This window comes from Phallusia mammillata, chromosome 1 (assembly GCF_965637545.1).
Source record: "Phallusia mammillata chromosome 1, kaPhaMamm4.hap1.1, whole genome shotgun sequence".
NCBI lineage: Eukaryota > Metazoa > Chordata > Ascidiacea > Phlebobranchia > Ascidiidae > Phallusia > Phallusia mammillata.
In genome coordinates, this window is record NC_137252.1 from 11,905,374 (window position 1) to 11,920,270 (window position 14,897).

The 14,897-nt window shown below is 39.4% G+C and overlaps 2 protein-coding genes across 2 annotated transcripts in view; one reads left to right on the forward strand and one right to left on the reverse strand.

Moving 5' to 3' along the window:
* The window catches only part of LOC145203953 (cleavage and polyadenylation specificity factor subunit 2-like), a 35,804-nt gene extending 21,078 nt beyond the window's left edge, over nt 1–14,726 (reverse strand). The window contains exons 1-8 of the mRNA XM_080076339.1: nt 13,711–14,726; nt 13,569–13,645; nt 13,300–13,459; nt 12,913–13,018; nt 12,531–12,695; nt 11,992–12,093; nt 11,645–11,733; nt 11,144–11,242 (exon numbers count right to left, since the gene is read on the reverse strand). Coding sequence (XP_079932465.1) covers nt 11,144–11,242; nt 11,645–11,733; nt 11,992–12,093; nt 12,531–12,695; nt 12,913–13,018; nt 13,300–13,459; nt 13,569–13,645; nt 13,711–13,782 — 870 coding nt within the window. The 5' untranslated portion in view covers nt 13,783–14,726. The remainder of the gene's footprint in view (nt 1–11,143; nt 11,243–11,644; nt 11,734–11,991; nt 12,094–12,530; nt 12,696–12,912; nt 13,019–13,299; nt 13,460–13,568; nt 13,646–13,710) is intronic.
* On the forward strand, nt 1,734–6,165 carry LOC145203974 (uncharacterized). The gene is made up of 2 exons (XM_080076368.1): nt 1,734–4,633; nt 4,897–6,165. The coding sequence occupies exons 1-2, from the start codon at nt 3,716–3,718 to the stop codon at nt 5,647–5,649; spliced, it is 1,671 nt and encodes a 556-aa protein (XP_079932494.1). The 5' UTR covers nt 1,734–3,715; the 3' UTR covers nt 5,650–6,165.
* Nucleotides 14,727–14,897: the final 171 nt, after the last annotated feature.

Genomic DNA, 14,897 nt, shown 5'->3' on the forward strand with positions numbered 1-14,897 from the left:
TTGTTCTACTGCGGTTCGAATGTGGTGTTTTTGTTTGTTTTGTGCGGATAACATTATTCTTGGAGTGCAACCTCCTTTAAACTTGCAACAACATGTCATCACAAGTTACGGTGACGCACGATTCAAATGTCACGTTGTGCGTGATTTGAAAACTTCAGAAGCGCTTCATCGCTCTCTCGGCTCCCAGTCGCGGGTGGGGGCGATCAACCGTGACGCTCGGTTTGGGAAAAAAAAGTTCAAGTCGATCAACTGGCATCTACAGCGCAATGGAGCAAAACGCCTGGTCATTGCTTCGTTCAGTACGGGGAAGACAAGAGCACAAATGACAGCAGACAGATATTGATTGCCTTGCAGGATAATGAATACTAAAAGACCAAGCTGCGTTGGAATATAGGCCCGCGCTGTTAGATGCATGAAGAGTTGAATGATGGATAGCCACTGCGATTTCTGAGCGTGAAATGCGATGCATACCAAAAAGAATAGAATATACGCTCATTTGGCACAAATGTTGAGTTGCGTTGTATGGAAAAGAAGTAGCAAATGTGCCAGGTAAGAAGGGACAGAAAAATAGTTTGATGTTATTGTGTCTTAAATCAAGATGAAGTTGACATGTTACAGCGCGTGGAAAGCAGAAACACCCTAGGTTGCTATTTACAAATATTATTAAGTCAGTTTTGCGTGTTCAGAAACGAAAATAGTCTTTGTTTTTTCTTCGCTACAATGGTTTAAACCGGAAGCGAAACAACTGCTGTAAACAAAGCCCCAGGCCAGCCTAGCTTAAAAAAGAAGCCAAGGCGGAAATAAACAGTAAAACAGGCGTCTGTTGTTTAAACAAACTCGACAAATAAACTCGTTTGTCCTGATCCTTGAAATAGCACTAGTTTGAAAACGTTGAAATCGTGGCAAACCCTTCTTCACCTGTCCAAACTTAACTCAAATATATCTGGGACACATCCCTCGCAAATTTCGACGACAATTTGCCTTTTTTAGGAAAAAGAATCAAAAGAAATCAAAAAAAAAGTTTGGCAGTAGGCAAAAAACAAACAAATATACTTCCGTGTATAAAACAGGCCCCGGTAAAAACATCGCAACTTATCAATTTAAACTGATTTAACTATTGTTTGATGTTAGTAGCCGAGGCAATTAGTCGGTAGCTGCATTAGGGACCGACGTTGTCGCGACGCAAATTATCAGCAAAGTGTTGGAACTACATGTAACGTGTTATGTGGGGCGGGCGGCTTTGACTGACGGACGCAACGTGGTTGAAGCAGTTGTTGATCCGCCTGCGGGAGTAGACGACCCGACGAGGCCACCGTTATCGTTGCCCGACGATTGTTACACACACGCTGGCTGTGATTGGCTCGGAAATTATAAACAAGGCACAGGCTGCGTGAATCAGAACGTATTAACCTGCAATATAGGGTGGTATTTGTGCAATGGATTGGCGATTTAAAAGGTGGATTGGGTATTTTGTGTTTTTGACGCGTTTTTCACAGTTTAGGAGATTACGTAACTTTGTTGTAATTATAAATGCCCCCAATACATTGAACTGGCTTGAGAGTTAAAGCCCTTTTGAGGTCATTCGCGACAAACAACGTAGGTGCATTGCCGTTTGAATTGCTCTGAAGACGTAAATCAATCCCCAAAATGATATGAGTGATCTGAGGGTCGTTGTTTGTAGGCTACATATACACCTTCCATATTGTTGTGAAAATCAATTTTCACCGCAAGACTTTATGTCCTGCGTTTTGTGGTTTGTAACCTGTGTTAATTGGTTTGCGAAATCGACAGATAAGCAATGCCAAAAATTGTAATAAAACACTGCATGACAACTAGCTGCAGATTCCTTTTGTTTGAAATCGACTACAGCGATTACTTTGTCTTCACGCCAGACCGCCGGTCTTTCGCCACGCTAAGCTTAAAACGGGCCACAAAAGCGAAAATGACGTCATCACACCCAGGCGCATGCAACCCTGTGCAGGGACTGTAGTTCGAGGTATAAAATATTCATTGCTTCTGCCGCTTTGGCATTGCTGCATTGTATCAGGTTAGGCAAAACCATTACGTACCTTACAAGGCGAAACTGGTATATATGGGCGACACACGGGCTAGCGGGAAACATCAACTTTTGAATTGTCACAACACAGCTGTTCCGACGATTCGCCGTCATCGGGGGGAAATGTAACGAATGAATCGTGTTTGGCATGGATGTGTGGCGAGCACCGTATTTGGGCGACATGTAATGTTAGCACGACTTTTTCTGGTAGCAAGGAACATTCCGGTTATACCCCTGAGACGGTCAGTTTATCAGTTCTGAGGGATATTCGCTTTAATGTATTGCTAAAAGGTTTTTCTTCGCATGGTTACAGATTAGTTGGCAGAGTAGCATTATAACTCCTGCCAGTTTAACACAAGCCGCAAAACATTTAGTTAAGTTAGTTTGTAAAAATAGTTGTGGCAAATATTGTTGTAAATCTGCGATGTTTTTATTAGTTTTAAAAAAATCAGTGAATTTGGGCGCAGTTGTAGCAAGTCGGCTAGTAAAAAGTATAATATATCATAGTCCATTAGGTCTTTTGTTTATCAATTTCATTTGTTACATCGTTCGCTGATTTAGCCAAGACCGAGAGTTGAGTTTAACCGATGTTTTCTCCCTTGAGCCATGAATAATGTTTGTAAATATGCGCACTTGTTGTCCAGCGCATATTGTACACGAAATATTTACATAATGTGCCGTTTTTGTGACTGTGATTTTCACGTTCGAGTTGCAGTGACGTTTACATGACCCTTAACTTTTGCTTGACATCCGCAAGGGTCAAGCAGAGGGATTAGCGGGCGTGGTAAGTTTGCGTACAAGCTGTAAAACCTGTCGGTCAAACTTGCACTTGTCGTGAAAGTGGAGTAAACCAGATTCAGGTCGGCCGGTAGAGTCTGAAATTTAACCTTGTAATAAGGAAGTGAACCTGTGTTTGATCAGCTGTGCAGTCGGTTTGGTGCTTATCAGTGCAGCAAAGAACAGTTTCCACCATTTTTTTTCAAGAAAATGTGCCCAATTTTATATGTGGCCTGGTTTTGTGCATATATAGGTTTTAACGCAACTAGGCACTCATCTTACTTTTACATATGAGTCAAAACGGCTGGTGGGAGAAATGAGTCTTTACTTAGCACGCCTATTATACAGTAAGTGTCAAAGCCATTATAACGCATTACGCGGTAAATGAGGCCAGAAACATGATTTCGCCGAGAAAATTACGGGGGCTTACAAGACTAATCTCGAGGCCACAAAGAACCCGTCGGTCAACACCACACAAAATCAGTCACGTTGAAAACTGCATGACTTTGTCCGGAAATTTGCGCGGCAGCCACCCCTGCTGTGCTATTGCTTCAGAAGTCGCAGGTCAAGACGGCAAACAGCGTGAAAGGTGCAGACGCGGTGGCAATTAGCCTCGTTTTTTCACCTCGCGGGTCTAATTCTCACCGCGCTGCGACGCGTAAGTCATTTCGTCAGTTTGTTGACAAAGACGGCGAAATTAAGAGCAGCGTAATCACGGCAATTTGCTGTACGAGCCTTATCGTTTCTTTCATCAACTCTTCGATTTTTCACAGGTGAAAAAGGCTGTGCAACATCAGTAGGTAGTGGAAACAGTTAACTGTGTGGCAGTGAATATATGGAGCCATTAACTACTAGGCTCGTGTACTAGGAACAGAAAAGAACATGGCTGTAACAGGGAGTGGAGAGGCAGCAACGTTTCGGCAGCAGTCAATCATAATACGGGCAACAAATCTGGACAACCCGGCGGAAGACAACGACGGTCTGGTTACAAGAATTTTACGAAACATATCAACGACCGCTTTTGTGCCACAAACGACTCACGACGCGCGGACAACGAGCAATTTTACAACTGGGACAACAACGCCTTTATATTCTTACGGTGATTTACGGGAAGAAGTCACTCAACCTGTTCAAGTTTCGCTCGTCGAGGGCCAGGCGAGAAACGCCAAAGACGACCTAACGACTTTCCATGCACTGGACGGTGCCGGTGTTAGCGTTACAACCACCACTGTCGTTCCGCCTCCTTCTGGAAATACAAATGTCCTTACGATCGTCGGTGCAACATGCGGCATCGTGGGCTTGCTGCTTGGTATTATCATTACAGCTGCGATATGGATGTACGTACAAAAGCGACGCAATGCGAACCGCCCGTACCGGCACGCGTCAGTAGTGGAGAAAAACCCTAAGGAGATGACCTTTGAACCGCTGGACTTGACCCTGACCTTGCCGAGCTACGGTCAAGGTGAAGGGTCGGCGGAAAAGCGAACCAGTCTAACTGGTTCAGTCCGTACGAACCAATCCACGCCAAAGCGCCATACACCAAGTGAACCTAACCCAAGCTCATATCATTCCTACGATGAACCGACGCCTCCGCTTCCACCGAGCAATCATGAAGCTTTTGACCAGGACTTCGTCGGAGCTTTCGGTCGTCCCCGTGAACTACTACCCATGGGTAGTGACTACAGTTATATCAACGACCGATTCTGTGCACACGAGGACTTTTCTGGCAGTTTTAGTGACGTTTCTGCCCCACACCGTAGATCAGATCGGTATCGAAAGTCAAGAAACTCCAGTAAAGAGGTGAATAACTTATCTTTTCTATCATAAACCTTGAGTTGGTTAAATACCAAATCACTGAAATACTAACAATTTGTTTCGTCTCAATTAAAAAATGATTCAATTTCAGTTCTTTAAGGGCTACCAAAAACGCTCTAGTGTTAGTCATGGCCTTTAAAGTCGGCGTTACAAAATATTTTTGTTTAAGATTTCAATTTGTCGTTCACGTAAAGTAAGATATAGATTTTTGTGCAAACAAGAAACAAACATTATATTTTTATCCACAGCACGCAGTACGACTTTCCTCAATAACAACACGTGACAGTTTCAGCAGCGGACTGGGCACGGGAACAGAATCCGATACTCTACCATACGAGTCACGGACCGGGGGTCATCGTTTCAGCCTCAGAAAAGAATCGCTCGATGAGCATCCAATGCATCGAAACGGCGAGACACCACCACACAACCAGCTGCATTATCCCTCAGCCAGACATCAGGATATGGCCCCGACCCGAATTAGTGGTCTGGGAATTGTGCGCGAGGACAGCGCGCGGAGATCAAAACGCTCTGGAATGAACGGAAACAGGAGACGAGTACCAAGAGTATCCGATGCATCCAGTTCATACGCGCCAAGCCGGACGCCCAGCGTGAACGACTGGTCCACCGACGGATCTTCGTCCTACTCGCCGTCGTCTACACTCCCGCCTCAACCTGACCTAGACCCGGTGTTCCAGTCGCCGACCAGTGAAGGCGTTATAAACGAAGAGGATTTAGGGTCGGTGCCCCCGGTATCGCGAGGTGAATCTCCCGGAAGTGGGGTAAACGGGGATGACGAAGAAGTGGAGGATATAGTGTCGACCTACTTCGACATGCATTTCCCACCGACACCATTACGAAGTAACACGCTGAGTTCCAAGCACTCGCTGAGGGACAGTCAGCGATCCAGCAAAGACGGACTGGACGCCCCCGAGACCAAGGAGAGGGTGAAGCGCCCCGTGACGTTGATTAGGCAAAATTCTGACGTCACAATCGACTTGTAGCACGATGTACGTCACTTTTTTATATTCCGGTAAAAGTTATAATCTTTAACACGTTTGCAAATCAAGACGCAATGAAAAAATTGGCAGTATTCTCTTTGCAGTTTAAGTACAATATTCTGTTTAAACCTGTGGTTATAGGTTTAAGGCCCTGTTGTTTCTAGTCAAGGCATTGTTTGCATTAAACCACATTCAATAGTGGATTACCATCCCGTTTTACACTTCTTTACGATTTCTACCAACTTATAAGTATATCCAAAAATGTTTCTTGAATCGCGTTACTGCAACTACACATTGCCCTACACACAGACACTGGCAGAATTGCTCGACATTTTTCACTGTTTTCTATGTTCCGTTACTGTGTTACGATAATCGTATCGTTTGTTATGATTTTCTACCATTAGTTTTTCCCTTTTTTTTACCAAGTCGTTGCCGAATTTCGCTACACTACTATCGACATGCAGTGAGCTAATGCAACAAAGTTGTTGTCATAAGAGAATAAAATACGTTCCCGTAAAACTATGCTGTTATGTAACATACATTTACAGCACAGAGTTATGGACGACAAGGAAATGTCTCTAACTTATATGAAAGCTGGATTGTCGCACAATCGTAGGCTTTTCTGGTGTCAAATCGGTTATTAGCAAACTTAGTACTGTATCTTACTATGGCATTTGGTAAAGTAAATCTGGTAAAATGTGCAGCATAAGGATTTGGTATCAAATTTTCTACACAACTTTCAGAAATATGCGATGAAAACTGCTACAAAAGTTAGTGAAAAATTCATGTTAAAACACAAATCATAAGCTACTTCGTCCAACCAAAATGTGATCTAGAAAAGTCATTTCATTAAGTAGAAAAGCTCTCAAAGCTAACACTTAAGGCGGTACAGTCGGTCACCAAAACAAGTAAAATTAAGACCGTTTCGCTGATCAGTAAAGCGGCCGTACCGACCGGATTGTTAGGTCACAGGGAGAATAATTACCCCACGATGAACTTGTTTGACTGCACAATTCGCTACGCAGAGAAAAAAGTTGGTCAGAAACTCAGACGGCCGTGCCGCATGCACTTGACCATAAAACAATACCTGCTGGGTTAGTTGGGCATTGCTGGCCGCATGTCATACATAATTTACAGATTGTAAAGTTTTAATGTGAACAGGGCTTAGGAATATCGTGGTCGGTTTCACACGGTTTCAGTATTGTTTCACACGAGTCCTTAAATTTGTCTTTTTATTTTGCAAAAAAATGCATACAAAGCTCTTAGTTTCTACACCGACTTAAGGGTTAAGCCAGTTTTAAAGCGTTTCTGAACATAAAATCGTAACCCTTTGTGGGTATATCTGATCTGGTTCTGGTATAACATGCAGTAAACATTTATCATCAAACACTGTTTGCAAGTAGGAGGGTACACAAAAATTACAATAAATGGATTATGAGAGCTCATATTTTGATGCTCAAACTTTATCGTTAAACTAATTGTTCAAACTCAAACCAAAAACAGACCACTTGAGGAAAGTAAGCAGAAATCTTCAACGATTTACCAAACACTTAAAGTAAAGCCTTTGTTGTAAGCATCAAAACAACTAATCGTGCCCAGACTTGGAACACAAAAAGTTATTTTAAACCTACTTAATTGCTCAAATACTACTTTATCCAGCGTGGGAGGGGGTTAGAAACGTAAAGATGAGTCGCCAAGTTCAATCTAGCACGCGTTAAAAGTAAACAAAGCCTACTAGAGACCTGTCAAAGCCCACACCAGCTTCTTTGCTAGATAAACTTCAAAATTCCAACACAAGGAACGTCTCAGACGGTAGAAATATAAATAGGCTGAGATGAAACAATGAATTATTGATTTGCATTTCTGCACGGAGCCCATAGATGTTTATCTATAACGGTTTGGCAGGAAACCAGATACAAAGCTTCAACCTGCTTTTTTAACAGCATGTACCGGGTATACAGCATATATGAGTGTGGCCATACTAAGAATGGACTTGCACACAAAATGCTTACCAATCACTATTTGAACGGTTTACGCAACTTGTTCACGAGGGTAAAAACAGAAGGCCGCACGAAGCAGTACAACATGATAACATGCTCCTGTACTTTCGCAATGTATGTGAAAAAAGTGTATAAAATAACTACACATAATCGTTCAGTAAATATTGTTAAGTCTTTAAATCTTGTCAACTGTTCAACAAATCAATGAAAAAATGGCGTTTCGCCTTTCATTAAGTCATTTTGTGTATGAAGTTGCACTTTGTGCTTTCATTTCAAGTACCTTTCGCCAATAAATTAGATTAAAGTGATTTTTATTGCTTGCACGTGTAAGCTACCTTAACCTGAATTCAAATGTTCAAAAATATGCCGCCAAGTTGATTGAAGAATGTTAATGCAGTGCCACAGTGTTAAGCAGCATATCGAGTTCTGGCTTGGTTCACGCTAGTTGTGCAAGATTAACTCCCGGAAACGACGGTCACGTAAATGCCAAGAAATGTCGTCAGTTTGGGATTCGGACAATTATTACGTCACTACTGTGAGATGAATGTGGGGAAATGCGTGTTGCTTTGATTTAACGATGGGCGTAGCTACTCCATACATTCGCATTGCATTCGGGAAACTTTAATTTCGAACTCCACACAAAGGTTTTTCACTTATTAAAAGCAGATTCTTTGGGGGTAATATTATCAAATGCGTTGGGTCTGCTACCAAACACCACATGGTATTAATGCAGGGGTCTCCAACACGCGGCCCGCGGGCCACATCTGGCCCGCGAAGCAATTTTCCGTGGCCCGCGGGTTCTTTAACAAATGAAAACAACTTTAATATCTTGTTGAATATGACCCAAGTTTTTTTTTTGTTTTACTTATCCGTCGAGCGTTTAACGAAGGAAAATCAAAAGAACTTTAAACCACACCCATGTATCTACGTTAAAATTTACAAATTCAATTGAAACTAGAATAGTGGCTTTCTGATATACTTCCATTTTATATATTCTATACGATATTTACCAATTTACTATACACATCATTTGATCTACACATATGATTGTTTTTGTAAACAAAAACTAATGGGTCCCCACACGCGTGTTTGTGCGGATTTACGGTAAACTAATGTTGCGGTGATTTTTAAATTCTTAAAACAAATTTTTAGAAAGCATTAACCCAACAATGAAAAATTTTGTTGTATTTTTTTGCACTATTATTGTCATATAATTACAAAAACATTAAAAAAGAACGAAACAAATACTTTCAATTTAATCTCTTGCTTAACTTTGTTTCGTAAAACGAGTTTTTCATTTAACTTTGTTTCGCAAAACGAGTACCATTGACATGTAGTAACCTTTTAGGATGCACACACCAAACGACTGTTTGACCTTTTGACACCGTTTTCAATAGCACGCCGTCCTTGGTGTTCAACAACACCGTTTGACCTAATTTATACATGCCTTGGGTATTTGATTCAAAAAAAAAAACGCTACGTTATGACGAAAGAAAGTTCTGAACTGTGTTAGTAATACCTACTAATTGACCTTAAGTAACCCGTGGTCATGCAGCGGCCAACCTGACAACGAGCATTTAAAAAAACTTTTATCTTGTAAAAAAGTCAAGTTTATTTTTTTATATTTAGTTTGTTTAACAAAGTTTTGCTTGACATTATACGAAACCGAAGCACGCTTATTAGGTTTAAATCGCGTCATATGTGTGAAACCTTTGCCGAAACTGAAAATGTGAGTGATAACTTAATAAAACGACATAGCATTGCTGTGCAAAACAGCTGATTTCTAATCACCGAAACGACGTCTCGTAAAACGTCTGTCCGACGTCAAGCTGAGCCTTCCCGCTCTGCCCTATTATTCGTAAACGTACTCTCTTGGGACTTCTGCCTACAGTGTCTTTCTTGACCAAACGAGCGTGTGTCCCTGGGTCATTCGGGGTCAAACTTCAGGTGGACCAAGTTCAGATTAATATTAAACATATGTCCAAATTTGAATAAATTTGAAGCACTCTTTCTTTACTAAACGAGCGTTACAAACCAGCGTTAAAAATTTTACGTTTCGGGGGCCTGTGGGTGAACCGCTGGGTAACTTGGGGTCAAACTTCTGGTGGACCAAGTTTGGATTAATTTCTAACATATGTCCAAACTTCAATAAATTTGAAGCACGCTTTCTTCACTAAACGAGCGTTAAAATTTTTACGTTTCGGGGGCCTGTGGGTGAACCGTTGGGTAATTTGGGGTCAAACTTCAGGTGGACCAAGTTTGGATTAATATCTAACATATGTCCAAATTTGAATAAATTTGAAGCACTCTTTCTTGACCAAACGAGCGTTACAAACCAGCGTTAGACAGAAAAAAGAAAAAAGAAAAAAAGAAAAAAAGAAAAAAAAAATACGGACAAAAACAATATGTGTCCCCTTCAGGGAAGGGGACCCATAACAAATGCGAACTTAACCTGATCGTCACACCTAAAGTTAAAAATCCGGTTGAGTTAGCTGTGATATAGGTTTAGCGTTTACGTTTATGAAGGCCAACCAACAATGCTTGACAGTTTGTGTATAAGCCGCATATACTGTTTCGAAGGCCTAAGACTATCGTTTCCAAACCATTTTATTTACATAACACACGTTTTGTAATTTATCCGAGTAGGACTCGCAGACCAGGATGATTACAATGCCAATTAAACATCTTAGCGAAACGAAATCTTAAGCTGCTGAAAGTAATGTTTTTTTATTTTACCTAATGAAATATTGACTTGATCTAAGAGCGGTTTGTGACTTTACAGACAAAACTAAAAATACGAAATTATGCACAAACAATTGCTTTCATTGCCACTTGTTACGTAATAAAAAACCTTGTTCAACACGCAAGTAAGATTGTAAAGCCATGAGCTTGAAAGTCAACGAAAATAGCGCTGTAAACACTACTAAGGCATGCACCGTAGACTAGTTTGAGAAGCCCTGGCCTAAAGTTTTGATTTCACAGTAATGCTAACACATATTTTCCTGCGATTGGTGTAGTGGAGCGTGAAGTATTAAGGTCTTTACATGAATTTTGACATTCAAGGCCACGTATGGCCCGCGCCTTCTAGGTAGTTGAAAAATTGGCCCGGGAAAAATTTTGAGTTGGAGACCCCTGTATTAATGGTATGTTAACGCATGTAACAATATTGGCCCTAAAAGAGCATCTGAGATTGAACTATAATGTTATTACAAATCCTTACCCTAATAGCCCTAACCGCCGGCTTGCGTGAATTGCGTATTTTAGAGTAGCCCGACTTTGAAGGCCCAAATAGTAAAACAACACGTTTAAATCTAAACGGCCGTTTCTAAAAAAGTAGCAACTCGAAATAAGTGCTTCACAAAACCAAAAACATCACTGGAAATTTTAAAGCACAATTTAGAAATGAAACACTCTATAAAATCCATGTGTGTTGCTTTGGGTTTACTTAAAGTTGGTATTAAACTTTCGCAATGTAATTACAGTTCAAAATCACTTACCATTGATTTCGCGAATTCAACGACGTTGTACGTAACGTTGTTGATCATGGCGAGGGAATAGGCGTGAAGTCCAGACCTTGTGTCTCTCCACAACTGATCCTGCGAAGCAATCATTATAGTGTACAAATTAATGCATTTGTTTAAAAACACGTTGATTTTCGCGCAACAGTGTGTGTCATGTTTCACTTTGCAAACTTTGATCAAAAAAGTCCAAAAAGAAAAAGCAAATTTGACTTTTATGTAGTGTATGACTTTGCCTTACATTTTTTGTAGTGTGTTTTTGCAAGTTATTGATTTGCCAAGTATGTCAAAAGTACAAGGGTCGGTGAAAAGAAAACAACTAGTAAAACCAAACAGCTAAGCTACTGATGTGTCAACAGCGCCATCTGACGTATGCGATAACAGTGCGAAAGCGTCGACATCTTACATTTTTAAAGCGTTACTGGTAAATTATAACCGGGTAAACACACAGAACTATTAATACTATACACTGAAACTTACCAGCAAAATAGCAAGCTCTAGGACTCTTCCAGCTGTATCAACAGCTATCAGCACATTTCCATCTGCTCGCATAGTTTCGATGATCTTTGCTAAAACATAAAAGTATATCAACATTTTTGTTAAAACATAAAAAACAGTGTGGATTATCACTATAATCTTATGGTAACCTAAGGAGGATTCCAAATAAAGTCGTTTATGGGAGCTTATGTAATAAGGAGTCGAATGTTTTGCTTGAACAAAGTGTTTAAAACCTAAAACAGTACAGACAAACCCACTAAATTTATTCATGAAATTTGGCTTAATTTTGCAGCAGCAGTTAAAAGAGGCTCCTTAACCCAACTTCATACTTAGAAGTTGTTCATCCCGAAGTTTTCTTCTTGCTTGGATATAAGCAGCATTGTAAGCATCTGTGATAAGAAGCTGAGGTGGCCGACTGCTCAGTGAATCACCTGAATGGCAAAACGAAACATTTTTTAGGTGAGTAGAGACATGGTGACCCATTAGTTTATGTTACTTCTACAGTATGCTGGATAACAACTGGATAGTAAACGAGTTATATGGTTTTTAATTTCAATTTAATTAACACAATTTCTTTTCTCTTTGCCAGTTTCATTAATTCGAGGCATTTATTAAAAACTGTGCTATAGTAATGTTGTATTGTATGTATTCCAGAAAATATGCTTCTATATATATATACATATATATTGGAAAACGAAAAAAAATCTCTGCAAAATAAAACTGTACAAAGGTTGCCAACACTGTACTTGACCATAATGAAAAAGTTTTTTTAATGTAGTAATTCCTACATGTAAGTACTATTCAAAAAAGGTGTTTTTGACCAAACTAAAAACATATTAGGTCAATGCTAATGCTGACATCAACTTACCACTGTCAAACAAAGAACAACCATTCAAGTGGCGTTCCCTTTTGTGATTGAAATCAACAGCATATACAACTTCTCCTTCTTCATCATCTTTAACAATCTTCCAAGCTGTTCCTCCAATCATGTGACCAGCATGAACAGGAGTAATTGAAAGTCCTTCACCCTTATCTGCACACATAAAATTTTATCAACCAATCATCTAAAAGAGTTCAAAACCAAGATATTTTAATGTTGTCAACCACTGATCAAAAATATTATTCATGTACTTCTGTATTATGAGTAAAAAATGCACATCCCTGAACCTGGTTGCTATTTTCTGTAAGCATGTCACTCGTTGTGTAGTTTAGCATAATTTATAAAAGGTAAAACATCAGAACATATTGACCTCTTAGTGTAACCGTTTGATTGTGCTTGATTTGAATGATCCTGTCAAATGCAGTGTCAACATCATCTAAAGTGAATTGATCAAATTCTCTGTTGTTGTGGTGTGACTGCAGAGAAAAATATTCAACCAACTATTAAGAGTCTCTTCATTGCTCTTTGAACAATAAAGTCAATGCTTAATATTTCACAAAGAACATCAATTTTTAACATCAAATTAGACATGAACCTGAATGCCTTACAATGCAGCCAAAACAGCAGATTAGAGTAATTTCTTTGTTGCATAATAAAGTTAATTACAAAATCTGCTTATTTACATGAGAAAGTCTGGCAAAATGTTTATGCAGTTAACCCATTTCATCTGTTGGGGAAAATGCATCAAAAATATTACCTGGAACAAATCGTAGAGGAACATTTGCCCCATCTTGTATACAGGCACAGTGGCATAAATGGGGCAATTTAAACCCAAGTGTCCAACAAGATATGGGAGAGCACCAAGATGCTGAGCATCCGGAAATGAAAGTAGCACAGCATCAATGTGTGAGATGTGTCTAGTAATAAAAAGAAAATAGATTTCAGATTGTGGCATTACATAGAAAGCTCAAAAAAATGACTCAGGAACTGATTGCACTTGAAAACTATTTTTAGCTACATATATACTTTTTAATGTTTTCAATGAGTTTTAAATCGAATTCTTCATCCCATCCACAGTCCAGAAGAAAGGTAAATTCATCAACCTAGAAAATAAATTTCCATGCATTTTGATTTAGAACAGGATGACTCCAATGTACATTTAACTTACTTGCAACATATAACAACATGGTCCTTCATTTAAGGCCCCAGACAAAGGGGTGAACTTAATAATGGAGGTCATGTGTCATATATTCAGTACAAGTATCAAAAACCTGTTGTAAATTAGAAAAGTTACTTTTATAGGTTTTCATGCTAGTCCAAATAAAGGTTAACAAATTTAGCAAGAACATAATTGACAACCATGCTGCAATACGTTTTTGGGCAACTAATAAATGCATCAACAATCAAGATACAAGAGGCCAATTGGGTAACACTGCAATTTTGTGCTCACAAAGCTGCTGGCTTTAATCTTGTTTAGCTACTTGTGTTTCCACCAACAAAAATCTTGCGTGACATAAGAAGCAAGAGGGTAAAATAAACTGAATTTACAAACTTAATAAAATAACTTTGTGACAAGCAGCTAGAGGACACACTTCTTTCCGTAATTCTGTCCAATTATTCAGCAAATAAAAACAAAGCACATACAGAAAAATAGCAATAAATACAAAAGCAATAATTTCCTGGTGAGAACACCATTTTTATCAATGTCATTTAAATTTTTGATTTAAGCTTTGTAACTTAGACAGCAAATTCCGCTTCTGAAATATCTGAGAATCTAATTCCATTAAAGTTTGGTCATCAAGTGCTGATGTTTGGTATTTTCCTTTTAAATCACATTGTTTTTTATGTTGCGTGTTTGAAGATTCTGACCAGTTCTTGTAAAGTTGTTTCTGTCCGATTTCTTTGGACAACTCGGCAACAGATTTTCGAAGTCGTTCTGTCACATGTTTTCTTTGGTTTTCGGCTTCTACTTCCTCTGTCATTTATTTGAAATTCGTCGAATTAACAAAATAGATCTACGGCATGTAACAAAAACCACTTGGTCAGCTGCACATGTTTGTTTCTAAACTGAAAAGCAGTGTTTCATACCGGAACGGAACGTTATACCGGAACGAAATAAATAATTTTTGGCTCAAATACCGGAACGAAATACCGAAATAAAAAATATTCCAAATACCGGAACGGAACGAAATACCGCTATTTTTTATTCCGGTATTTCGTTCTGGACATTTGTCATGAAACAATTGCTGAAAATTTCGCGCCGTTAAGCTATAATAAAAATTGAAGCTCCTACAATTTACATCCGTTTGACCATCATTGACAAATGTTATGTGACGTAACAACTACCGACAATAA

Excerpts from the sequence above, each read along its gene's own strand:
- LOC145203974 (XM_080076368.1), top strand. The coding sequence starts at position 3,716 with ATGGCTGTAACAGGGAGTGGAGAGGCAGCAACGTTTCGGCAGCAGTCA. Across the intron at positions 4,634-4,896 it reads CAAGAAACTCCAGTAAAGAG|CACGCAGTACGACTTTCCTC; the intron begins GTGAATAACTTA and ends TTTTATCCACAG.